Here is a 27,841-nt window from a genome sequence, read left to right on the forward strand (position 1 = left end):
TCAACTTCTGGGTACACAGAAGGAGTCTAGCACCAGTTTTAATCTACTGAGCTATCTGCCAGTTGATGATTCAGTTTTTGAAGTTGTATTTATTCTGATTCATTCCACTTTTCTATATTTTTAAATGAAAAACTGGACTTGGAGTGGAATTTGATCCTGCAACCTTGGAATCTGAAGTGGGGCTGTGATTTTTGCCCTTTACTTAGGCCACTAAGCTAAGTTCCAGTTGGAGATTCAGTTGTCAGTTTCCAAGTATAAGAAATGTACCAACTTGAAACCTCGAGTAGTGAGGATGAAAAGAAATTTTGAAAAAAATAGATCCTGGTGTGGGATTTGAACTCACAATATCTAAAGTTGTGTGAGTATGTGACATTAGTTCTACTCCCTAACCACTGTGCTACAGCTGATTACCTGATATGGGGCAGTTTTTAGGAGTATAAGAGGTATAAACTGGAACCCTGAGTACAGACTCTGCTCTGTTTCCAACCAGGGTCAAGGCCTTTGGCTCTAAGATCTCAGGAAGGACAACTGAACTGGTCCAACAGTGATGTGAAGTCTCTGATACAGACAACTCACCACTATACCAGCCTAACCTACCATGTGACAGTCTGGTCGACACCAGCTCTGAATGTAAAGTGTCCTGAGATTACTTCTGTTATGATTTGGTGCTATATAAATAAAATTGGATTTAATTTGGGTTAGGTTGGTTCAGTGTTTTATCCATGAAGACTCAAGTTCACACCAGTTTTAGACCACTGAGCTTTTATTAGTTACTATCAGTTGATTTCTCCCCTTATTTATTTTTGTGTAAAAATCATAGCTGATGTCACCAAAGGGGTACTTGAGCCCATAATCTCAGATAGTTGAGGTTTTAACATCTCACCAGGAATTCAACCACTGACCTACAAGTAACGTGTTGGAGCTTGCATTTATTGTACTGTCTTTTTTTTTTTTTTTTTTTTTTTTTAAATCTGAAAACACAGGAAAGTATCAGGGTATTTAAATTTCCATGTCTGGGTTCGGATAATAGATTTGTAGCTGTTATAGTCCACTGAGCTATCTGATAGTGGTGTGTTAGAAACTGTATTTATTCTGTTTCTTTCGATCCTTCTTTTTTTTTTTTTTTAAGTAAAAATAACAGAAACACTGACTGGAGTTGGACTTGATTTCATAGAGCTATTATATCTGTCTCACACTTAAACCACTGAACTATCTGAGCTATTGATAAAGTGCTGGAACTTATATTTATTTTGTTTTTGACCTGAAAACAGAAAATAATGGGTGTTGAATCTGAACCTAAGGTGTCAGGGTTAGATTGTAAGTTCTGTACCAGTTTTAAACCACTGAGCTACTGGTCAGTTGGCAGTACTATTTTGGAAGTTGTATTTATTCTGTTTCTTTGTAACCTCTTTTTGTTTTTTTGTAAAAACCATAAAATAACAGAGACTGGTTTAGGATTTGACCTTACAGCCTCAGATTAGGCAGACTGCTGTCTGTCATACACTCAGACATAACTGACTTGTTCACAGGTATAAGAAATGTGTAAATCTGAACCATTCAAAGACATTCTGCTCCCATGACGCAAACAGGTCACGTGACTTCAGAAAAAACTAGGGTTTTAGTATTGTCACAGCCTTGCTGAGACTGAGACAGACAAGATGGTCATGAGTTGAAATAGTAATTTATTTTAACTAAAATTTTATTTGGTGCTATATAAATAAAATTGATTTGGATTATTAGTCTGGTTCACTGTTTTATCCATGAAAACTGATGTTCATGTTAGATAAGTTACTTACATATCATTTTTAAAGTCTGTTTGTGTCACTGCCAAAGGTTTTCTGGAAATAAAGTCCCATTTATCCATCCTCACATGAATGTCAACAGGAAGTAGGAAGAAATGACCTCTGTCCGGGGCAGATTTACACTTATAGTGTCTAACTCATTACTTAAATCATTACACGACTGTTCAGTTCTTAAAATAAACGTTTATTTATCAGGCATATTCCGTGAGCTACCAACATTTAGGTTAAAATGACTGAGTTCGCCTAACAAACAATACTTGCTTGTATTTTCTTCTTCTACGGCTACTTCCGGTCCTTCTTTGCTTACTTCCGGCCCTTCTTCTTCTTCTTTGTATTTATCATCAGCTGTCGTCGTGCTGGTGTTGCACTACTGACATCTGCTGGAGAAAATTAACTCCTGCATCAAAACTGTTGTGTAGTGGCTTTCTGATCGCCTTAATTCACTTGTGCTACTGCGACGTATCTTGTATATATCTTCTGTTAATCCTATTATTGAATATAGTTTTTTTCTAATTTCATTTTAATTTAATTGTTAATTCTATTTATTATGCATACTGTTGTGATGTTATTTATTAGTCCTGTACCGGGAAAATTTACGCCTACTGCTATTCTTTGTGTATGGTGTTGACTTATGTAACTCTGCCCCCTGGTGGTGATAAATATGAAGTGTCACCTGTTGCTGCTTTATTTTAACCTCCTTCGATATAGTCACTTAACATGGTTAAGATAAAATCAGCTCCTATTAATGTTATATATTCCTTTTTTGCTTGATGCTCTGCAAGAAATATTCAAACTTAGACCAATAAGCAGTTCACATGTAGAAAATACAGTATATGGAATCATATAACTCGTTTTCTTCCATAACATTCCAATGTCTCCATCTAGTGGTTGCTTTTTAAATTGCAGTTCACCACAACTTCCAATGCGGAGGTTGGAACAGAAATGCAAGCTGATACTCATCATTTATTATTCACAGCAATCAATCACATGATTATATAAATGAAATACAAATAGTTTAGATACATGTTGAACTGGCTGCACACTTCACATCTTCCATTTTCAGGTCTTGTCATTTAGAAATGTTATATAATAATAAATATATTCACGGATTTGACAGAATCAGTCCACTCCTAGTCCTCCTTTTCATTTCCCCAACAATAGATTATAAATCTGAACAGAAAATAAATCTCTCCCTTTGTGTCTTCAGTTTAATTTAACATTAACAGTCTTATTTTACCAACTTTATCCATTCACAAGTTCATTTGGTCCATCTGTCTAAATGTCTCCATCTAGTGGCAGCTTTTGAAACTGCAGCGCATCACAAATCGATAAAACCATCATGAAGGACAAACGCTTTTATTTTATCAAACAGTGATTCTAATGTTTACAGAAGTTAATTCAGTGTTAAGTGGTAGAGTTTATAAAAATATCTTTCCATCTATGTGATTCATTCTCATGCACACAACTGTAACATTTGTCTACAAAGCTGAAAAATGGAATGTAAACAGAAATGGAATGTAGTTTTTATTTCAAGTCTAATACAAAGACATGCTAGGAGACCAAAAGGATGAGATGAAATGCTGCTGGTTCATGGACAGAATCAGTTTTCAAACACACGTCTCAGACTTTTCTAACTGTTCTAACTGCGCTTTGAATCCCAGATGATGCGCCCGTCCTCTCCCAGCCTCACGCTCCCACTGGACACCAGCTCCACGGCCTCGGGGTAGGCCCGGTGCTCGGCTCCTTTGATTCTGTCCGACAGAGTGTCCTCCGTGTCCCCGCGGAGGACGGGCACCGCCTCCTGCACGATGATGGCCCCCGCGTCCACCTCCTCCTGCAGGACCAGGACACAACACAGCCTTGAAGACCAGGTTCAGACGGAAGACACAACTACTGTAAGTATTAGACGGAACAGGGAAGACTAGACCCCAGACCAGGACCAAGACCAGGACTAGACCCCAGACCCCAGACCAGGACCAAGACCTAGGACTAAGACCAAGACCTAGGACCAAGACCAAGACCAAGACTAGAACCCAGACCAGGACCAGGACCAAGACCAAGACTAGACCCCAGACCAGGACCAAGACCAAGACTAGACCCCAGACCAGGACCAAGACCTAGGACTAAGACCAAGACCAAGACTAGACCCCAGACCAGGCCCAGGCCCAGGACCAAGACCAAGACCAAGACTAGACCCCAGACCAGGACCAAGACCTAGGACTAAGACCAAGACCAAGACTAGACCCCAGACCAGGCCCAGGACCAAGACTAGACCCCAGACCAGGACCAGGACCAGGACCAAGACCAAGACTAGACCCCAGACCCCAGACCAGGACCAAGACCTAGGACCAAGACCAAGACCAAGGTCCAAGACCCCAGAACCAGGACCAAGACCCCAGAGCCAGGGCCAAGACCCCAGACCCAGGACCAAGACCCCAAACCAGACCCAGGACCTAAGACCACAGACCAGACCCAGACCCAAGACCCCAGACCCAGGACCCAAGACCACAGACCCAAGACCCAAGACCCAAGACCAGACCCAGGACCCAGGACCCAGGATCCAGGATCCAGGATCCAGGATCCAGGACCCAGGACCCAGGACCCAGGACCCAGGACCAGACCCCAGCCCCAAGACCAAGATGTCGAAATGGAAATTGTGGTTTTGGGAATTTCCCACATGTCATTAGAACTGTCATTACCTGAACATCTTCTTAGTTTTTCTAACTTGTTTCCTTCTGTATGGATTGTACATCACTGATACTGTAAACATGCATGAACCTTATGGCTAATTTCCAACTTGTGCTCTTGATGAGGTTGAATATGTCACTAAAACTCCAAAACAACAGTCAGCACAGACAGCAGTTTAAGTAGAGTAAAAAAATCCTAAAGCATTGACCCAGGGAGCATATAGAGCAACACAAAGTAAAACATATAAGACACTTTTAACTCCTAAAGACCCAGTGGTACTTTTGTGGCAGCTCTGACAGTTTTCTGAGTGAGTTTTTCTCTGTAGTTAATATTTGTTAAGTGATTTATCGTCATATTAACTTCTGTATTTTGCATTTTTCATTGTAAATCATGTATTTTCCTATATTTAATTAATTTCATGTACTTGATTTAGAATTTCATGAAAACTCAGGAGTTAATTCAAAGGTTATTGTATCAAAACAGAGATAACTGAAGAAAAAGGTATTTTTTCAGCAAATATCCCATTAATTGAACATAAACCAAGTGTGTCCATCCACTGTCATTGATCCGACTCCATGGGTTTTACTGATGAATCAATATAGTGGAAGATGACGGTGTTTCCACGGTAACTACAGAGCCTCTGAATATCCAAATGGGTGACATCTGATGACCATGAAAAGATGACAAACTGCATTTTACACCAATTATTTACACGTATTGATAGAATTAATGCATCAATAGGTATTAAACCTTTTAGTTCAGCAGATGCTTTTGGTCAGCGGTGGAGGTTTAGGTCTTTATGGGTTAAAGTTACATGACATCAAACAAGACATTTATATCAGGAAATTAATTTAGACTTCAGGTGCCTCTTTTGTCTAAATCATACATCATGTCCTACTAATTCCACCTAGCCACATTCAGAGCTCATTTTTGGTAGATATCTATTGACTTGGTATTGTTTGTGACTGGCTGCAGTAGCTGCTGTTGTCCACATGGTGGCAGCAGAATACTTCTTAATTTCCTCCCATGTTGGAACCCAAACTGTCCCATTCTCTGCTTCAGAACCCATTTATCTGGTTCTTCTGCTTACTGGTGAGTGTGACTCGTCTGAGCTCGGACCCTGGCTTTGCACACTGTTGTTTTAATGAGGAACCAGTGGGCCGCAGCTCCTTAGTCCTTATTATGTGCTATTTACAGCCCTTGTGATCCACATTACATTTGCCTCTCCTTGGTCGTCGCCTCCGCCCATAAAACGTTCTCATTAACTCTGTCACTCGGGGTGTGAGGACCAGGAGTGAAATGGGTTCTAAGCTGTGGCAGCTGGTCAAAATCCTGCGGGGAAAATGAGACTTCAGACCAATTTATGACCATCATCTCTATGTGCGAGGTCATTTCGGAGGCCTCTCAGTATAACACACACACATATACACACACATACACAGATGTCAAATCCACCCATCTTCACCTATCGGGTGATTGACTGCCCCCTCGGTGCAAACATACAAACATCTTTGTGTCCTCTACCACGAAAAAACGGGACGATCGGACCAAAGACGTCTCAGTTTTGGCTCCTTTACAACTGAAGGTGAACTAAAAACTCACCCAAACGTATGCAAAGTGTTTATCAGGAAACTACGGGTACCTTATCAGCTTGAGCGGACATTGATTTTCCTTCAGACCACCTGCTGGGAAGGCCTTTAAAACACCACCCGCCTGCACTCAGATTATAGGCAGCCAGTCCAAGTCCTTCTACATCTGCAAATCACAGATAATCTCTGCACGTCTTATCAAAAAAAAATGTTTCATATCAATACTTTTACACCAGTATTCTAATGTTTGAACAGAAACCAGGTTCAAAAGTGCATTTATGGACTTTTACGCCCTTGTATGGGGTTAGGGAAAGACATGGGGGTTTGGATTAAGACAAAAAAAAAAACAGTGAACGTATAGTCAGAGCTAAAACACACATTTACTCACTGATTTACATTAGTACCATCATTCAACAACAGACAATTGACATCATGCAAGAAAAGACATGACAAGTTTCCGTCTTACACAGTAATATGTTCCTCATGTAGATGTTTTACCTTCTAGAACATACTAAGTGCTACTTCAGTTTTATTTTTTGTTTTTTTTTTTGACGTGATCTGGGATATTGTCCATTTTGAGTGAATGACGCTCGTTGCACAGCCTCTCAGTTTAGGAATATTAAGTCTGTGTTTAATGTTTTTGTCACTTATAATAAGAACACCTTCCTTAAATGTCCTTTTTTTGATAGTTTGAAGTCCCACTGTCTTCTCAGGTCTGGTAAAAAGATTTTTTTCCACTGTAATACAAGGTTATGTTTAAGAATATTTCACTTCTGTCAAATGTATGCAGACTTATTTTGTGCCAAAAAATAAGCTAAAACCTTTGGCCATCGCTGTTTTTACTCATATTTTAATAATACTCCAACCCTAAGTGAAGCACTTTCATTGCAGAAAATGTGACAGGAATCCTAATTCTAATCCAAACAGTTTTCACTTAGATGTAGAGGTGATACGGCCAAAAAAGAATCATTAGATATTAGGTAGATTTAACTCAAATCAATGGTCTGATCTTTATTTTCTAAGTGGAACCATTTACACTTGTAGCTGTTCAGTTTACCAGCACCATATCCATCCTATAATAAGCATAACCTACATATATTTACCTTCTTCTTTTTTTTTTTTGCATAATGTGGTCTTTCAGTTGTTGGATTTATGTTAGTTTTAAGGATTTCATAAATTTTTTTCTTCATATAAGACATAATCATTTACCTTCTCTATAGTCGGTCTGTTCTTACGGTGCAGAATCATCAATCCAATCACCCCCAAACCAAAATAATAGAGACAGTGATGTTCTACAATATGTATCAGGGGTTCATATACAAAACCAAAACACCCCAACTAGACAGAAGCGAAATATTCTTAAACATAACCTTGTATTACAGTGAAATAAACTCTTTTTACCAGACCTTAGACCATAATGGGACTTCAAACTATCAAAAAAAGGACATTTATGGAAGGTGTTCTCATTATAAGTGACAAAAACATTAAACACAGACTTAATATTCTTAAACTGAGAGACTGTGCAACGAGCGTCATTCACTCAAAATGAAAAATGAAGCGACATGACATGCATTACAGATAAAAAAAAAGACCAATTTCCCAGAAAAGGAGGCGTTTTTACTCCTTTTCATGCCATTCTGTTTTGCAGTGTGGTTTGAAAAGGCGTATTACTCGTACGTAAAAGCCAAAGCAGCCCGTCTCCCACTGAAAACCCTCACGTTATGAACTTCTTCATCACAATATCGTCCCATTTTTTCCATGTGCATGAGTCGACAGAAGCCAAAAGTCTGGTTGTGAGTTGCACAGAGGGTTTAGCGAATCACTCTGCTGCAACAACAACAACAACAACAACTGTGTGGCTGTAAATCAGTGGTGAAAGCACCCACAAACAGCGGAGTAAAATGATTCCACAGACGTCCAAACCGGTGTAGGAGGAGGACAGGAGTTTAATCTCCAGAATATGAAGAAGAGACCTGAGCACGACTCCAATCCACAGCCCTTTCCTCTGTCCTTAAACCCAGCTGTCAGAGTCCTGGGCTTAACACAAGCCTCCAAAACCCCAGCGACGCCGAGGCCCCTGACACTTTCACTGTTTTTTGTGTCTGCTTCTGTTTATTTTTTTATTTTTTTTGCATGTGTGTGTGTGTTTTCTTGCGCCACACCAGGCCGCGAGTGTATTACGCTTATATATATTCTGTCGGCAGTGAATTTTAAATGCAGCCTTCAATCAGACGCAGTGGAAATATCATACCTGTCACTCACAGGGGGCATTATGGGAGATGGGGGTTCACACGGGTGCACGGGGTGGGGGGTAACATACGGTGCATTTGAATACAACTGACCTTATATGCATGCTTTTCATTGTACGTCGAATTACCTGAATTGCATATGAACCAGTTCACCTGGCTGGGGTTGCCATGGATACCAGGCCCCCACAGTCTGCCTCCCTCTCCCTCTCTCTCTCTTTCTCTTTCTTTCTTTATCGTACGCACACACACACGAACGAGGTGCTCAAATCTGAAGATGGGAGTTTCAGAGATATCCAGTAAAATATCGTGGTGCTGAGGTGCAGTATCAAGGCGCCGCTGCTGCGAGGCACCGGAGTTATCTAACACACCGAGATTGTGCTGACCCACACCTCCTGCTAATCTAGGCTGTAGGCAACACCGTGTATTGGGCGATCTCAATCAATCCGTCAAGGTGTCAGCTCCTCCCTCCCTCCAGATCCTTTACTCCTGCAAAGATTTCACCCCCCCCCCTCCCCTCCCCTCCCCTCCCCCGCCTCCTGCATCTGACCATCCTCTATGTAGTTCTCTTTAGAACGAACACACACCCTCACACAGTTAAAACGTTACTGGTCGTGGTGAAAGTGGTCCTTCTCATACGTATGTAACACAAGGTTCATCACGAACTGACACGAAAAATTCAGTTTGAGATAGACTTTTTTCCCAGCTATAGTCAGAAATGAATGCATTTAGTATTTTTGAAGTCCTATTAACCTCTCAACACCTGACCAGTATAATAAAAAAAATAAATGATTTCTGTTTTACAATATCATGTATGTATACATGTGTACATGTATATATATATGTGTGTATATGTATGTATGTATATCCTCATTCAGACTGACTACCTACTTGCACTGTATTTATTTATTTTATTTAATTGTCTCCTGGGTTGGTGCAATACACAATGGTCTCATCTTTCCCCTTTTATATAAGGTTTTTGTGCACACACACACATATTATTTCTATTATTACGTATTAATCCTAGCATAGTAAAAAAAAATCCACACTCCAGTATAGGATATGACAAATATATGATAAACTTAAGCATAGATAGATAGATAGATAGATGTGTTTTTTCTTGTATTTTTTGTCTGACTCCCTGAAAGACCGCACCAGAGTTCCTGTGTGAACATATACAAATGAAAAAAACACTTTTGAATCTTGAATCTTTTGTTTTCAAGCAGATGCTAAATTAACAGGGTTCATACGGGTGCTTGAAATCCTTAAAAGTGCTTGAATTTCAATGTTGTGTATTCAAGCTCTGAAAAGTGCTTGAATTTTAGTTTAACCCATAAAGACCCAAACATCCATCACCGACCAAAGCCATCTGATGATCTAAACTGTTTAATACGTGTTGATCCACTTATCCTATCGCTATGTGTAAATAATTGGTGTAAAATGCAGTTTGTCGTCTTTTCATGGTCATCAGATATGACCCACTGGGACGTTCAGAAGCTCCGTAGTGAACGTGGAAACACAGTCATCTTCTACAACATTGATTCACCAGTAAACCTGGATGGAAACGCTTGGTTTACGTTCAGTTAATTATAGATTTTGCTGAAAAAGTCACTTTTTCTTCAGTTTTCTCTGTTTTTGATGTAATAACCCTTAACTTTAATCTGAGCTTCTAAGAACATCTACATGATCAGTAAATTAAATGCAGGGAAATACCTGATTTATTCTGATAAAAAATACAGAGGATAATATTATAAATAAATGGTGATAAAACACTTTAGAAAGGTTAGATATGGAGAAAATTTCATTTGGGAACTGACATAAAAATAGTGCTGGGTCTTTATGGGTTAAGTGTGTGAAAGTGCTGGCAATTACAGCCAAAGCTACTTCCAGAGAGGTGATACATTTTGAAAAATAAAACTTTATGTCAAAAAGAAAATTACCTGATGCTCTCAGGTCAACTCCAGGTACATTTTTATCTTCTTAATCTTTGATCTTTGTGTGAGTGTGACTGAAGAATGCCAAGTGTCTTCCCTTTTTTTGGATAAAACTTTGTGTTCTCCTTTAATTTCTAAATTGTTGCTGTTATGAAATATAATTTTAGATGTTTATAGCATAATACAATGTACATCATTGTGATAAAAATTGACAAAAATGATCCTGAGTATATGTATTCCAGTAGATATGAATTTGACCCCAGCGATAAGGTGCTGTGCTGGAAAAGTTTTAAAATGACCCTTGAAAGCGCTTGAATTTGATCTTGAAAAATGTGTAGAGATTGTTAATTTGACTATAAATAGAAATTTAGGCATGATGCAAATTTTCGATAACACGCACAACGGTCAAAGTATGTACATAAGCTGAATAAATTAGTTTTTTTGTTCATGTATTATTGAAAACGTAAGGGTTAGATAGTTTAAATGAGAGATTAAATACATGTAAATCAGAGATGGGATGGCCTGTCTGAGTGACAAATAATCTGGTGTGTGGACCTTATTCTTTGAGCAATAAAATTCCTAATAAGACACTTCCATGGAAAATGAACATGAATATTCCTCTGATATTCCTCTTTACATGGAGCCATACATATCTTGACTTAAAACATGCTCGTCTCATATTTGCTCATATCCATAAAAATGTGATGTTTAACAGTAGGTGTGTTTCTCCTTCTGACTATATATAACATTTTTTGGGGGGCATCCATCTCCACCAAAGATCCATCGATCCTTCCTTCCTTCCATTATTTTCTAAACGACTTAATCCTCACAGGAATGCCAACAGGTAAATACCAAATACGTGTCCCCAGTTCATCACAGTGTTGACATGTGCAGACAAACAACCATTCACTCTCACATTCACACCTAAGGGTGATTTAAATTGACCAAGTAACTTATCAGTGCATGTCTTTGGGCGGCGGGAGGATATTACCTTAGAGTATCTGGAGAAAACCCATGTAAACACAGCGACAATGTGTAAAGTCCACACAGAAAGGCCCAGTCGGGGCTGGAATCGAACCCAGGACCTTATTGCTGTGAGGCGACAGGTGCTGTAACCAAGCAAATTAGATTCCAAATTAGAAAACCTCAAAAAACTGGAATATTATCAGCACATCCAATGTATCTAAAAATGCCTAATTAAGAATATTCTAATCAAATACGCCGTATACATGACACCAGTTCAAAATAATGGCAGCATAATAGTGCGACTGCAGACGTAGTTGATTCTATTTCCTTTCATCGGTAAAACACATGTTTTTCCTGTGTGTATCCTGTAGTGCCATCTACTTGCAGATCGCAGCAGAAATAGTGAATTTGCAAAAAATGTGAAAAGTCCGTGTCAGAGCCAGTGTTTATTTCACAACTTTGTGAGCTCTTTATTGCTCTTTATTATCTATTGTTTTTGGTTCGGTTTGTTTCTTTAACACTCTAGCAGCAAAACTATTGGTTGAATTCATACCAAATTGGGTTTACAGATTGCCAGTGACCCAGAATAGATCTGATTACATTTTGGGAAAAGTAGGTCAAAGTTTACATTTTGTATGAATTTTTTAAAATATTTTTTTTCTCCCATTTACTTATAATGGGTGAAATTTCTAATGTCTATAAAAACATCAATTTTGTTTCAATTTACTTCAAACTTGGCACATATATAGATGACATCAGCACACGCATAGACATGATGACATCAGCTGGATCGATGCCAAAATAAGCTACAATATGTGCGAGGGGCGGGGTTTGTTGTGCCTGGCACCACTTGCTTAAACAGATGTAAATTCTAATCCACACTAAACTGCTCATTCTAAGGTAACAAAAACACAACAGCTTTTATTATTAAGGAGGTAAAACATTTTTTTTTTTTTTTTACAAATATTATATTATACATATTATAGACCCTCCTAAATCTTAAACACACTGGACCTTCATATACTTATAAAATCCACAAAATAAAAGCATTACAAGAACGTGTCAGTGAGTAGGGTATTATACAAAAAAAACCAAAAAACAAAACACAATGAAAAACGCTTTAAATTCTAACATATTTAGCAACCAAAATAACATCTTCCACTCAGTGAAAGGATGCAATAAAGTTACTTCCCAAGCATTCTGAATCGGAACAAATACACCTTCAGTCTGCAGTCGTCTCCTCTTGGTCCAAATCAGAATAGTAAATATAAAGACGGGTATCTTCATACACATTCCTAGGTTTCTGGAGTAGAGCAGTAGCTTCACGTCTGACTGACTCTGATCAGTGATGGGTAATTACAGCTGTCAGTCATGGATTCAACCCCCCGCCCCCTTACTTGTCTGAAAACACCTATGATCAGCTAAAATCTGCACCATAGGGCAGATTTTCTACAGCCTGAAAACACAGTCAGGAGAGGTGGGTGCAGGTCTTGTTTCCTCATAAACCACTTGCTATTTTCATTTGGATATTCTGAACTGAACTCATAGGGGATATCTGATCAGGCTTTTTTCTTACCAACTAGCCATCAGTTTCAGAATGGGATGGAGAAGCTCAAAAAGTCACATTTCTACTTGGATTGGACCTCGTTTTACACACTAACAGACTCCGATATTGACATGTTTCTGTAAACTAACAAATATCACAATGTGTTGAAGGAGGCTGTGCTATGAAAAGTCTGCGACGGGAAGGTGGGAAATTATATTATTCAGAGGTAAATACATAAAATGGCACAAATGACCAACTACGTGTAAATATGAATATTAATATTTATCAGAATAGACAAAATTAACCTTGTGTATTAAAACACACACAGCATGTTTCCATCATCATTCCAACTATAAAAACAGGGCTTTTGGCGAGGTTTAAACCCTCAAATAATGCATGTTGGGAAAACTGCTTACATAGTCATGAGGTTTAATTAGAAACTTAATTTAATTAGCTCAGTGAAGCTGGGACACATTAAAACCTTCCTTTAATATGACTTTATGACTAAAGCTGCGCCCTGACATTAAAAAGCAATCATTATCATATGCTTTCACACTACATCATTTTAACGGTTTAGGCGGTCTTTGCCACGCCGCAAATACCAAATAAACCTAACAAATCTTTGGAAATAACAGATTATTACGAACATCTCTCTCTGAAATCTAATGCTGAGACAATAACTGTGAGCTGTTTCTCATTTTAAGCACCATCTATTTTTTTTGGTGCCACTGCAGAATCTGTCATTTCCTTCTCTGATTGCCAAGAGTTTGAAGAAAATCTCTGGTGTTTTTTTTGTTTTTTTTTTCTTTGTCTAGTTTTATTGTCAGAGGTGAGGAAAAAATGTATCATGCTTTGCTGTGTTTTTCAAAGTGACTTGAATGCCATGTTTTTGTAAGAAGGAAACATAAGTGCAGAACAATCCTAGAATATTCAAGTTCTTTAATTAGAGTTTGGTGGAAAAAGATAGAAAACCTTCTTTTTTTTTTTTTTTTACAGGAAGAGCATGATGTGTTCTGTCTTTAGTGAAAATTCTGTCTTTTTTAATCAATGAAGAAAGAGGTGATGAAGAACTAATCTGAACCTCATTAACAGTAATAAAGCTTGTAGATTTATTATCAATGTAATCTGACACTGAACAATCAGATCTATTTTGAGTTTATCTCAGCAAACATGAGGTGGTTTAGGACAAAATCCTGGGTTTATGGAATGCACCAGGGAGTAGAGTTTGCATCCTTTAAGTTTTTAGATTAAGGCAAAAAAAGAAAAAAAAAAAGTGCTTGGTTTAGTAAAAGATTGAGTTTTGATTTAACTATTACCAAGACGGTCATTTGTCTTTAAAGGTACTAAGTGCTGTCAGTGACTAAACATTACTGTAACATCATTCCATTGTAAAACACAAATCAATCAAATCAATCAGTGGGCGTCGCTCTCTTAAAGGACAAAAAGAAGACACAGAAACTAAACAATGCAGCCCTCTGCTGTGATGGAGGTAGCAGTAAAAATGCTTTTTAGCCACTTAAAATGACAAAAAACGGACAAAAAGCATAACTTCTTAACAAATGACCCCCTTTCCCCCTTAATGCTGAAAACATTAAAAGGCTGAATTTAAGTTCATCATAAAATAAAGCACCCAAACCAGAACAAGTGGAATAAGCAAGTGATGGTAAAAACAATCAAATCCCATCACAACAAAACAGACTCCAGCACACACTCACATACACCCATGAAGAGGCACAAATCTTATATATAGGAGCATTTAACATGTAAAGCAAATTCAGAGATTCCCTAGTGAAAGTAAGTATTGCGTTCGTGCTGAGCTGCAGTTCAGCTTTTTCCACATACTTTCAACATTAATGCTTCAATTTACAAGCAAATCTTTCCACTTTTAAAGCTTCTGTATATAAGATCGACATTAGCTAACTCCATTTCTACACTAATGGCCTGTCCACAGATGTCCATGAAAAGGACTCGGATCAGTTTCTCAGTAAAAGTCCTCACACTCATTCCCAGGTTGTTCAGTACCATCCGTACACAACTGACTCCATGCCACTCAAATGCTTTAAATATGCACATGAACATAGTTTTTGGTAAAAATGGTTACAAAAGACAAACATCAATGGATAAAAACATTGGAAACACTTCTAGTTCCACATGTATGTCAGTTACATACACGTACAGTTTCAGCATTTTATCCTGATGTCTGGGTTGGAGAGTAAACAGTGTGTATGTGTGTGTGTTCTAACAACATGTGTGTGTTTCCTATTGTAACATGTCATTCTGGACACTATTAGTCCCAACAGAGGGCTTCGCTGCAGCTCAGTGACAAAGGCGTAAGGTCATCTGTCAAACAGTAAAGGCAAGTGTGCATGTGTGTGTCAACACAGCATGCGTGGCATCATTTGGCATTGTGTATTATTTATGTGTTGCACCTGTACAGCTGTGGATATTTGTAATTAAGTGTGTGTGAAAGAGGGAGATATATAAAGACCCTGGGAAGCTGTCATTCACACAGGCAGAACAGCATTACAAACCGCACAAACCCTGCTCTCATCCCTCACCTCCTCTCGCTGCTGAGTTCAAAGGTTGCCATGGCTACCGGCGTCCCAGCGGGAGCACAGCGCGCTCTGCCCCGAAGCCATTGGAGCAAGCGGACTTGGTGGATGGGGAGGATATGGCGACCTTTGACCCATCAAGGTCTTACGAATGCAGAAGAGGAGCGGTGGGGAGGGGGGGTTTGCAGAGGGAGGTTGTAAATTCAGCTGATCCCACTGAGGCGCGGCCCAGGCTTGTTGTGGGAGGGGTGGCGGCCTCAGCGACTCTGAACCCGCCGACTCGTGCCGGCTGCGTCCTGGATTTCCGAGGGCCCTGGGCGAGCGAGATAGCCGCCCTCTAATCCGCGGAGTCTCTCTCTCACCTTGCCTCCCCCGTGTCTCTCAGATAGCACATCTTTTGTGTCAGATCTCTGCAGCTGTCACCGCCGTCGCTTGTAAGGATGATGCCGGCTTTGTGCAGGTTTGTGTGTGTTTGTGAAAGTGAGAGAAATACACAGAAAAACCCAAAGATGTGACAGATACCTTTGCAAAACTCCCCCTCCTACCAAAGAAGAAAAAGAATGGCACATAGTACCCATGGGGCATTGCAAACCATATACATTTACATTTAAAATAGCCTGTGCACTCCAAACATGAAGAATATCATAGAAATCACCAACAGACTCTCATATTTCCCTTTTATACTAAATCCAGTAATAGTGGTACCAATAATCTAATTAATATTAACCTTCTTTATTAAAAATATGCTTATGGTTGAGAGTTTTTTGAGATATTAGTACCCAAAATAAAGTCTCTTCATGTATGATCTGATATATTAAATGACTCTGCTTTGAAGATCACATATATCTGGTTATCTCACTAAAAATCCCTACATATTCTTTACCATCAATAAGGAATCCATGTTCAGTATAGTTTTAAAACTTAACCTGCTGGACACAAGACGGCTCTTCATTCTTAACTCTCAAGTCTCGTCATACTAGTTAAACATTCACACTCAACACATTTTTGTAGTTAATTGTCCCGCCTGAAGGCACAGGCATTGATGTTAGGTTGAAGTTAAACATGGAGAAACTTTCCCTGTTCGGCAGATGAATGTGAAAACAGCCCGAGAGCTTTCAAACCGCGCATTTTACTTCTGAACACTGCAAATGAGAGGGGGATTTAAAATGAGATTTTCAGATTTTCATAGAAATCCATGAATTTTAAGTCCAGATCAAACCATGCATGTTGTAGAAGGTCATGGGCACAGGTTGTAATGGTAAGAACTGGTCAATCTCAGCTCGATTCGACTTTATTTTAGCTTCAAATGGCATGTGTGTACACCTCTACCTACTACCTAGAGTCAGAGTGTCTTCCCTCCAGAGCCACCAGGCTGTATATGATATGATAAATTATAATGATAAGACACTGGGTTGTATACATTGGGATCTTCCTCCAGCAGTAACAGGAAGGAGTGATGCTAGAAATAAAACAGCGGTATAAAGTGCATGGATGAGCGCCAGCATGCATCTGCCAGCGTGGAAATCATAACAGGTCAGGCTGTTTTGACATGTGCTGCTCAGTGGAGGTGTGTTTTGAGCTTCTGCTTGTCACGTCGCCATCATACAACACAGCCACCTCATAGCAAAGTAAACTGGTCATGTCATTACAAACTGCTCACCTGTCACCAGCTGTTTCAGTTGCACTAGTTAGCATTTCCACTAACATTTTCACCTGAGAATAGAGGGGGTAAGCTGACAAAAACTGGAGATCCCCTGTCTCAAATGCACAGTGTAATATCTTATAATCCCAGTGCATATTCTGTTGAAGCACCTACAGTCAGCTCCACATTCTCTAGCCTCTTCGTAAGTGCAGATATTTATATATTTTTGCCGTTTCATCAGGCGTAAAAATGCAACTATAGCAAGTAACTACAGTACAAATTGTATCCAGCTACAAAAAAGAAGGGTAGAAGTCCACAGAGTCATCGCTACTGGAAGCATCTCATCTACGTACACTGGTTTAAACTGGCAGGTTTTCAACTGCGCATTGCAGGTAGTTGCAAGTTTCCGTTTGTCTAGTTGTGAATCTTTGGTCTGAACAGGGCTTAAGCTTCACCTTAAGACAATATCACATATATTATTGAGAGGAAATGTTCAATGAGCAGGTGTAGAGAGGCTCAGGAGACGCTCAGGGTGTATTATGCAGGAAAAATGTACTGGAATGAACTGGAGGGATTGCATTTGCCATTGTATAAACCGCATATAGTACAAATATCATAACTGAGTCATTGGTCCAAGATAAAGAAAGGATTCAGTGTTTCTCCATAACTGGGTGAATATTTTAAATGCACCTATAACCCAGTTAAACATCAAACCTAAGTAAAATACAGCAACACACACACTTAACCCTTTAACCCCTGAGACATTATTTCAGGTAAACGTGCTTTGAAATGTCATCTGTTTCAGTGTCATACAAGCTGGTGTGAGGATGTGCTTGTGTTCCTTTTCCTCCGTAGTTTTGTTTTACTGTGTGTTTTAGGGTCAAAACAGGAGGTATAACATAAAAAAGACAAAGAGAGGAATTGAAATTTGACAGGTTTTTTTACTAATAAGGCACTCAGAATCTACATTAATAGAGATTTAGGATGTTGAACATGAACTGTGAACTGGAACAACAAGTATTTGAATTCTGGTCCAGTAGTTTTTGTTCTGGGCTCTTTTTTTCTAAATTAGTCCAGCTACTTTTCGGCACCTGGTTGAACTCCAAAAAGCAGTTACACAGTCAGAACTCGGTAAAAACACAGTAAAAAAAAAAACATTTAAGGAAAATCCCCACAACACTGAAAACAACAGTAAAGACAAAAAACGACATGGAAAATGGTGAAAAAAAAAAAAAGCCCAAAGTGTTTATTTTTATAGCGAGTTGGTCTCACTCACTGCTCTGTGTTTTGCCCCCCCCGCCATCCCACAGGTGGTGGTGGGTGCACTGAGCATGCTCAGATGTCTATGGAAAGAACAAGGTCTATTCTATCAGCACATTTTGAATGTTTTCTTATTGAGCAAACAGTCGAATTTTTATGAAAATTTAAAATAAATCCTATTTACAAAATGCTCACCACAGACACATTAGGGATTAAAGGGTTAAAGGAGACGGAAGCAGATATTTTAGGCTTAATACGTCTATGAACCTTAGGCAGAAGCTGCACACCATGACCTGTGACTAAAATCACAGGGAAAAGAAGAATTTCTGTAACAGTTAGAATATAAAGCATCTAGTTTTACATGAAAACAGACTCAACAATGCTACTTTCCATGCATTAATCAAACATTTACATATTAGTCAGTGGACTGTCATCCTGGAGTCAGAAGGTGCACAAAAACTGCAGACAGAGCAGCCTGAGTGTGGGGTGTGTTTTCATGCCTGTGTATGCATCAGGGAATAGAAGGGGACAGTCAGGAGAAGGGTTATTTACTGCGCGGCCCAGGCGACCTGTCCGTCCTCACGTCCAGCCCCGGCAGATTAAGATGCAGCCGCTGGTGGCTGCCAGAGCGGGCTGAGATTGATGGGGAACACGGGGGCCACAGAGGCCCCGCAGAATCCTGAACAGAGCCTGTGGGTACGAAGCCGCCGCCGCCGCTGGCATCAGCAGCGCCTCTCCTCCCTCTCTCACTTGTCACCCTCTTTTTCTCCTATCTTTTTTCTGACTTTTCTTTATCGCTCTGTTGCTCTTCCTGGCATTTTTTCTTCTCTCTCTGTCACTCTGCAGCTCTCTGCATTCCTGTTTTTCTGTCTCTCTGTCACTCTATCTCCCCACTGTGCCCACCAACCAGTCTCGCAGCCCCCCCTGAAGACGCTGTCTCAGCAGCTTTAGCAGATTTGGATGTCATGAAACTGCAGGTATGGCAGCATCGTGTGTGTGTGTGTGTGTGTGTGTGTGTGCAGAAGAGGGGGCAACAGTGAGCAGGAATCTAGTCTCAATAAATAATTCTTTGGTTAAGATGGGTAGCAGGAGAGTTAACTGTGAGATGGATGCCTCTGTGTGTGTGTGTGTGTGTGTGTGTATGACTGCAAACAGGGATCAATAGCAGCTCTTTAGCTGCCTGCAGAATTTTAGCTGAAGGAAAAATAGCAATTATTCCAGTACGTCAACATCTGCATGTGGGTTTGTACTCACTGGCTGTTCTCTAATAATTCAGATGTTGCAGTGATGGAAGAGGAAAAAGATGAGTATGGAAGATGGATGCTTGTATATGAGTGTGTGTGTGTGGCTGTGGATGCTGAACAAACTGCACTGGCAGGGTTTTTGTTGGAGTCCCAGGGGCAGAAGACGCATGAGTCAGCGGCCAGTAGGATTTATAGCCAATTGATTAAATTAGCATTTGTTCTGCCACTGGGGCAGCAGCCTGTCAGTATAAACATACACCCAAAACACACACAAGCAAACAAACATACACCTGGACACCGGCCGCAGCCCAGCGCCATGGAAGGAAGAGGAACTAGACAAGGAGGGAAAGTACAAAAAAATAAACCAAGAAGACAATTAGCAATGATGTCAATAAGTCAACATGATTAACATCGGGATCACTGGGATGTAAATACTTGAAGAAGCACACGGCATCCTCCCTCCTCCGCAGCTCCCTCATGTGATACAGCAAGTAAGCAAGAGGGTCGCACACACTGGGCTTGCTGACAAGCCTTTTTTATGACATTCATCAAAGCCATCTGCCATTTTCCGCTCAATTAATTTGTTATGGGAAGTGGGATCAATTAAGTGCGCACCGTAATGGCTTTATATCCTTGTTTCCCTTTTATAGCCCAATATTTTCTGTGCTCCACTCTGGCATGAAAAGGCGAAATCGATATCCCCGGCTATTTTCCCCTCCTGTGGACTAATTTGTTTTTGCCACTCTCTTCCTGGCATGATAAACTGGCTGTAATGAGGGGTTAGGGTGAGGGGACAGGCTAAACATAAACGTACACTCCAGCCAACAAGCCAGCCGGGTATGCCCTTTCCTACTGGATGCAAGAATCTACCTTTCTTATCCTTTTAACATCCACCTTTTTCATGTTGCTCCAACTCCATGACCTTTCACTTGGAGTTCGAGTTGGGTTATGCTTATAATAGATATGTGAGATCAAAATATATGGCTTACACTTTCTGTGTTTAGCATGTGGCTAAAACACTATACCTATACCTCTGAATGTTAAGAGACTAAATTGCAGAGATCTCATTTGGATTTCAGAAGTAGTGTTGATTCCTGCACTCTACCAAGGACTAGGCAGTATCAGGAGGGATTGACCTTCGCCCTGTTATCATCCGACACACTGGTAACCGGTGGCGACAGTGAGTAGCTTAGACAAGGGTGTAGACGGCGATGATAAGGACAATGGGCGGCTCATGCGGGACAGTTACTTTGACAGTGACGGGTGGAGCGGCGTTGACTCGGGCCATTAGTACGGGTGTCACGAGCCGCCGGTGTACTCGCTTCGCTCACCTCGACCCCTGAGATGTATTGATCCCTTCCCCATTAAGCCTGCTGATGGGCTTGATGATATGATGAAGAGGTGGTGGTGGTGGTCGGGGGAAGGGGGGTGTGTTTAAGTGTGTGCATGTGCATGACTTCCGAGCCGGGTGAGGGACCATCATTACTTCTGGAGCAGGCCTGATGACATTGCCATATTGATTTTGACATCATCTGGTTGGGATGTGCTTTAGAGGCTGGGTCTTAAACCAAGGCGAGCAAAGTGTCACCTTGTTTGTGTCAGCAAGCAAACAGGGCCACGAAGGTCCGCACCCATGAGATGATCATACTGTAGCTATGTTAACACTGAAGCTAGCTCAAACCTTTGGCATGGTCTTTAAAAAACAACCTGTTTTACACTAGAACCTCTTACATTTACCCTACAAAGGGGAACAACAATACAAAGAACTGACTCACACACATGCATGATAGTTTAGTATAAGTATGTAACATAAATGTACCTGTGAAAGGATGTGAAACAACTCAAAAACCAAACAAATGACAATGGACAAAAGTGTAAACCGCCTTTTCAGCCAGTGAACATTCATCAGGTGGACACTGATGTACAAATATCTTGGTAGGCATACGGACAACAAGATGGACTCATTCCAGACTAAAGATACACTCTATCGAAACAGAGATTTGACTAGTTTTGTTATGGAGAAAGGTCCTAAGATGTCTGTTGGGAAGGCAACAATAAACATGAGGATGCAGGACGTCAGGACAAACTGGTGGTGGAGGCTGGTTCAATGAGTGGCACCATACTGGATTAAACATTAGAGATGGGTACCAAAACCCACACTACTAAAGACTGCAACACCAACAAGGTAAGAAAAATACAAAAATCTGTCTCCTATGTCCCAGCCTTCACCTGTTGGTACCCCCAAGATAGGCTCTGGTACCCCCAAGACCCTCATGAGGACTAAGTGGTTCAGGAAATGGATGGATGGATTAGTCTGTTGTATTACAGCAACATGAAAGAACCAGATCGATAAGCAGGATTGTAAGAGTAGTGGTATTGATAAAAACTTAACGATACTCATTTGTAGTAAATGTGGACACTGAATGAAGTGAAGAGGATGATCGGACTTGTCTAAAATGTCCTTCAAGGTGAAGGACATTTTAGACAAGTCAGATCATCCTCTTCACCTCGTACTAACCAACCAGAGAAGCAGCTACAGTAGAGGACTCACCTCAGACCATTTATCACCACTGCCATCACACTGTACACCTTAGCCAATGGAGGGTAGCCTAAAGATAGTCTATCCTCTAAATAATTCACCAGTTATTTGTTACAACTTATTGTTTTTTTGTTTTCTTTCTATTCTTGAGCTAAAGGACATATGAATTCACCCTGGGGATTTTCAAAGTGCATCGAAATCTAATTCTAAGTATGGAAAAGTGTTCTTTTATCAGCCTAATGGACCATTTTACATGGTCCAATGGCACTTTGGACCCAGTCCAGACCAAAGATTCACAACGAGATGAGTTGAAAACCTGCAACTACTTGCAAAGTGCATGTCTGCAATGTCCTGAAAACCTGCCAGTTCACATCAGAACAACAAGATGTGTAGAGTTTCCAAGGCAATATTTCAATGCCCCTCTGTATTGCATGTTAATATATGAATGATAACAGTGATAGTGAGCTACTACATGCAGTTGTATTCAGGAGGTGAAAATGAGATCTAGAATTTCTCCCGTCTATTCCCAGAGTATAGATGTATCACCAATAAAAGGCAGCAAAAACACAAACTATTGAGACAACATGTGACCAAGAAAGCAGCTGAGAAAAACTGAGAAAACTATATGACACTATGTCCTAAAACCTGCTGTTACAGATTTGATAAGCTAAACACTGGTGACACCATCAGCTAACGGCTTGAGATGGGCCAGTTTACACTGCTGCAACCTTTACCTGTGAAGTTCTAAAAGGGTTTTGCTTCGACAGAGTTGGTCAGTGAGCAAAAAAAGCTATGTTGCCATTAGCCTCTTTCTATGTGTATTTTAAGGTATGACTTAAAGGGTTAGTAGAAATTACAAAATCTGATAAATGTAGTTTATGTGGCTAGTAGTAGGGGTATGGCAGCTTAATATGTCACTGTGGATTGTAATAGGATGGGTGCTCAAATGAACTATGAGCATATACAGGGTGGGGAAGCAAAATTTACAATGAACATTTAGTTGTTTTTTCTCAGCAGGCACTACGTCAATTGTTTTGAAACCAAACATATATTGATGTCATAATCATACCTAACACTATTATCCATACATTTTCAGAAACTTTTGCCCATATGAGTAATCAGGAAAGCAAACGTCAAAGAGTGTGTGATTTGCTGAATGCACTCGTCACACCAAAGGAGATTTCAAAAATAGTTGGAGTGTCCATAAAGACTGTTTATAATGTAAAGAAGAGAATGACTATGAGCAAAACTATTACGAGAAAGTCTGGAAGATACTATTAAAGAAGAATGGGAGAAGTTGTCACCCGAATATTTGAGGAACACTTGCGCAAGTTTCAGGAAGCGTGTGAAGGCAGTTATTGAGAAAGAAGGAGGACACATAGAATAAAAACATTTTCTATTATGTAAATTTTCTTGTGGCAAATAAATTCTCATGACTTTCAATAAACTAATTGGTCATACACTGTCTTTCAATCCATGCCTCAAAATATTGTAAATTTTGCTTCCCCATCCTGTATTTTTGAAGAAGACTCCAAAAAAAGACATCATCCAACTCCTTCCACTTTTCCTTTTCCCTTTTGTCAAATCTCTAAACATTTTAAGTCCCCTAGGACAGGCATTACTGCCACTTTGTTTAGTTCTGCTGCAGGTTTGCCTTCTGTCCCAGAGGTCGCACTCTCCCATTGTTGAAAACGGCATTAAACTGCTGCACTGGCAAACACAATTCATCACTTGATGGATGATGAATCCTTTAATTTGACCAAGCACAGCTTTGTAGTTCTATAAAGTCACAATCATTTCATTGGTATTGAAAGTAGTTCCATTCTACCAGAACCAAAAGAAAAGAAATCAATGCACCTCTCCACCTAAATTTGCCTGCCGCTTCGCCTTAAGATTTTGTTTTGACACTTCATTGCAGCCAGAAGAAGTATGTAACAGTGAGCAGTAATAGAAAAAAATGAAAACATTGGCTGTTAATGGATTTTTGGAAAACAATGGGAGGCTGTGGGCTCTGGGAGGAAAGACAAACCTACAGAGGAACACACAGGAGCTTCTAACTCACATAACCACTGGTGGGCTCAGACCATACTTACTTGGACAAGAAAAAATTAATTACACTATTACTACATTTTAAATATCAATAAATCATAACCGAGTTGATTAATTGAGGCATTAGTTTAACTGCAAACCAATTATCTGCTTATACAGCAGTAATTCCCAAAGTTTTTTTTTTCATGGCAGCTCTTTAGAGTAGTTTTTCTGCAGCTTAATAACATCAGACTTAAACTAATACCCAAATGTATTTTAGACACACCACAATTGGTGAAATGCAACCCCAGGGAAGCAACCAGAGCTTCAGTAAGTAAAGACTTTTTACTGACATTTAACTTAGTTCCAACAGAGGCTGCTGCCTACATTTAGACTGGACTACAGTAGGCCTCAAGGTTAGTAACATAAAAGATTTAGATGGTTACATGAATATTTTTTTTTACCCTGAATGTTGCATTTTGATCAAGAGTGAGCATCAATATTTTTCATTACCAGAGTCAGCTTAAAGGCAAGGATGTGTGATATGCCAAGAAAACATCCCAATCTTCAAAAAATACATCAAAAGACATTTATCAACATATAATTTAAAAGTGCATTAAAGGTTTCAGTGCACAAGATTAAGTAAGTGGCCTTTACTGATGAAGTTGACTACCTCCTTCACCCTCCATTACAGTGTGAAAGTCCATTGTTATAGCCAGTGTTGTATCTGTTTGTCCTGGGCTTTTGAGTTACAGAAATATTAACTTTGGTCAATGAGGAAGTCAGTTTTGTGCCAGTTAACCTCCTCCCTCTGAACAACTCATTCTAATGTAGTGAAAAGACTTCCTTCTTATTTTCAGGTGATTATAGGTAACAGGAATGTACACTTACACTGTTATTCAACACAAAAAGAAGTGTGTCTTGAGCAACTTTAGAAACATGGTGGCGATACTAAGAGTGGTGGATGTCGTATTACCATGTAGATTTACCACTAATTCTCAAAGTGGCTACTTTAGGTACATCAACAAAACAAAACAAAACAAAAACCTATGGCCTATGAAGCAGGTTCCGCATAGACAGCAATGAACACCTGCTTATCTTTTTCTTTGTAAAATGGTCTTACATGTGTTTAAATCTTCAAAATGCCAATACATAAATTAAATAAAAATCAGTGATATAATCACAGTGTACAGTCATTGCCGCTCTTGGTTTGACTGGGAAGGCAGAAAAGAACGAGCCATACTTCTAAGTGACTAATGAAAACATAATTATAATTCATTTCTTCAGTTAAAGTCTCTAAATCCCCATAACTCTTACACAACGGACCTGTAACTGAATGGTTTTATCTAATCTTTTCAGTGGATTAGCAAAGACAGCTGTAAAAAAAAATCAACATTTTAGAAACAAGGACCTAGGCCTTCTGTGCTGGGATATAGCCTAAAGCAATCTGTCATGTCTACCAAAGTCATGGAGCTGAAAAAGATTCATGTTTCAATTCAGTTATCCAATGTGTGGCCCATCACTCCCTTTATGTCAGTATGACACACGGCTGAGAAGCACTATTAAAACCACATAAGTCTACAGGAAAAAATGGGTACACTTAAATATCAATACCCTTGAGCGGTATGATGTTATCTTTTAAAACACTGTATGAACTTGTAATTGATAGTGTACCTATAAAGACTTCCATCCACTCAATAGAAGTGTTGTAATTGATCTCAAATCATTTGATTGTTGGACTTCTATGCAACAATGTAACGTGAGATAAGAAGAGAGTAACATAAGGTCAAAAAATTACAATGCATTGTCTTATTATCAGTAACTCACAGCCCGACCTCACCACAGACATGTATGACAATATGGGTTAATAAGTGAAAAGGACTAAAACGCCCCATATTTAGTCATATAAATAATAGTTGGTGGAAGAAAGGAGTGACAAAAGATAGCTGACATTGTCCCATGCATCTTGCAGTGCAAACACAAAGCTGACATCGTTAAAAATGACCTTAGAAACAGTTGGCTAGGAAGAGATACAGCAAAATAACAAAACTTTGTCCGGTTTCAACTAGAAGTATAAGGTTCTTTCAGTTTTCTTCATAATTTTTTGACCCTTAACATGTTTCCTTGTACCTAAATCTAAACAAGCTGTAGCTGTGATATCTTCTTCTTGTAATTTATGCTTCCTCTCCTAAAAGACCAGCATTTGGAAAGTCTCGTAGGTTTGTTTCATCTTCTTTTATTCTCCTTCCACCATTCCCTGCCAAGTCTTCCTCTTTGGGTTTTTACTTCTAGTGCCCAAATGAGGGGCAGTTTGTTTGATATTACCTTACTCTCTTCACATTCCATGACAAATCCACCTCTGTTACCTCCTTTTCAAACTCTCTTGGTTGAGCAAGAAGTTCTTGAATTGAGAGTGTTGGACCAGAAAATACTCAACATTCTTCAAATGTCATCCTTCAGCACTGTGAGCCACATAGAAGTGTTAGATCACACAACTTTTGGACAATCTCAGCTTGATCTTAACACATTATTGCCATGACCTCCACTCATGTCAGAGAATTCCTCTGTTGTTCGAAAGTCCGTACCATCTACTTGGATTGGTGTCAGGTTTGGGATATTAAGTATGACCTCTGTTGTCTTTCAGCCAATCATCACGCCTGTTTGTAGTGTGAATGTGTTGACTTCTCTTGCATATGAAGGTAGGTTTGAGAGACTAGTTCACCCAACGCTCCTGTTCTCATCACCCAGTCATTAAGTTATAGTTTTAACGGCAGTTTTATTCTGTCAACAAACTCTGTGCATATCAGCCACATGGAAACTGTAATTTAAGTGGAAAAACACATTGGATTTTTGTGTTTCTGTCAGTACTTTGGTGTCATTTTTCATGTGTTAAAACTTGAACATGCCTGAGATTGTGCACTAAGTGGGTTGGGCTGTGCAGATGAGGGGGTCAGTCTGCTGGACAAAGTTTCATTCATAATCAGGTCGCCTACGTTGGCTGAAAATGGTGGGCGGGAGAAGGGAGAGCGAGACTTGGCTGCCTGTCAAGCCCAGCCGCAGATTAAAACCCCATCGATCCGACTGTAATTTATTTATCAATTCAACTAAAAATTAAACATTGACCCCTTCCTTTGAAAATCCCCCCTTTTAATCTTGTTGGACGTAGTGCCTTGAATACCAAGAGAGCGGTCAAGTGTGTAAAAGCGGGGCCTGTTAAATTCCAAAAAAGTGAAATGAATCATTGGCAAAACAGCGTCTTTCTTCTTCCTTTTTCTTAAAGAGTTCAAAAGCCAGACTATTAAAAGCTATACACTTTAGCTCCCGCTTTGCTGCATCTCCCAAACCCTTAGGACGTCTCCTTCTGACAATAAACAACTGCATTTCTCACAGCCGCTCCAAAATCTCAGTTCCTCTTTCCGCCATCCGTATTCTCGTCACTCCTCCCAGTCCTCTGATCTTTTCTTCCCTCTCCGGTTATCACTGGATGCTGTCTTTCTTTCTAGGATTATTTTACTCACAAATGCCAAAGCATACCAACATACTGTAACTTTCTTATCACCACATCAAAGCCTCGTCTCTTCTCTCCACGCCACCCCTCGTTCTCTGCCCTTCTCGGAAGCTTAAATCCTGCTGACTGCAAAACACACAAACACTCATCGCATCATTAGAAAAGCTTCATTCCTTCTCCTTCATCTCGTTGCTGTTCTGCATCCCTTCCCACCCACCCATCCACCGCTCGTCCAGAATAATAAGGTTACCTCGCTCACGCTCATGTCAAACAGCGTCTCCTCCCTTGTCCCCTCAC

At 39.8% G+C, this 27,841-nt stretch overlaps 1 protein-coding gene across 2 annotated transcripts; it reads right to left on the minus strand.

The window, feature by feature from the left end:
- Positions 1–3,233: 3,233 nt before the first annotated feature.
- LOC115434992 (trifunctional purine biosynthetic protein adenosine-3-like) lies at positions 3,234–27,732 on the minus strand. 2 transcript variants are annotated; one of them, XM_030157152.1, is made up of 3 exons: positions 27,425–27,732; positions 11,251–11,368; positions 3,234–3,636 (listed from the first exon to the last, which is right to left on the minus strand). In XM_030157152.1, exons 1-3 carry the CDS (start codon positions 27,457–27,459, stop codon positions 3,442–3,444), a joined length of 348 nt encoding a protein of 115 aa, XP_030013012.1. In that variant the 5' UTR covers positions 27,460–27,732; the 3' UTR covers positions 3,234–3,441. The 2 variants fall into 2 exon arrangements, 1 of the variants encoding a protein (XP_030013012.1); XR_003937626.1 differs by lacking the exons at positions 11,251–11,368; positions 27,425–27,732 and adding an exon at positions 6,133–6,358.
- Between the last annotated feature and the right edge of the window lie 109 nt (positions 27,733–27,841).

This window comes from Sphaeramia orbicularis, chromosome 2 (assembly GCF_902148855.1).
Source record: "Sphaeramia orbicularis chromosome 2, fSphaOr1.1, whole genome shotgun sequence".
NCBI classification, from domain to species: domain Eukaryota; kingdom Metazoa; phylum Chordata; class Actinopteri; order Kurtiformes; family Apogonidae; genus Sphaeramia; species Sphaeramia orbicularis.

Coding starts and splice junctions, on each gene's coding strand:
- LOC115434992 (XM_030157152.1), bottom strand. CDS start 27,459: ATGGCGGAAAGAGGAACTGAGATTTTGGAGCGGCT. Junction 11,369..27,424: donor ACTGAGATTTTGGAGCGGCT/GTGAGAAATGCA, acceptor GCTTGGTTACAG/CACCTGTCGCCTCACAGCAA. Junction 3,637..11,250: donor TTTTCTCCAGATACTCTAAG/GTAATATCCTCC, acceptor CTGGTCCTGCAG/GAGGAGGTGGACGCGGGGGC.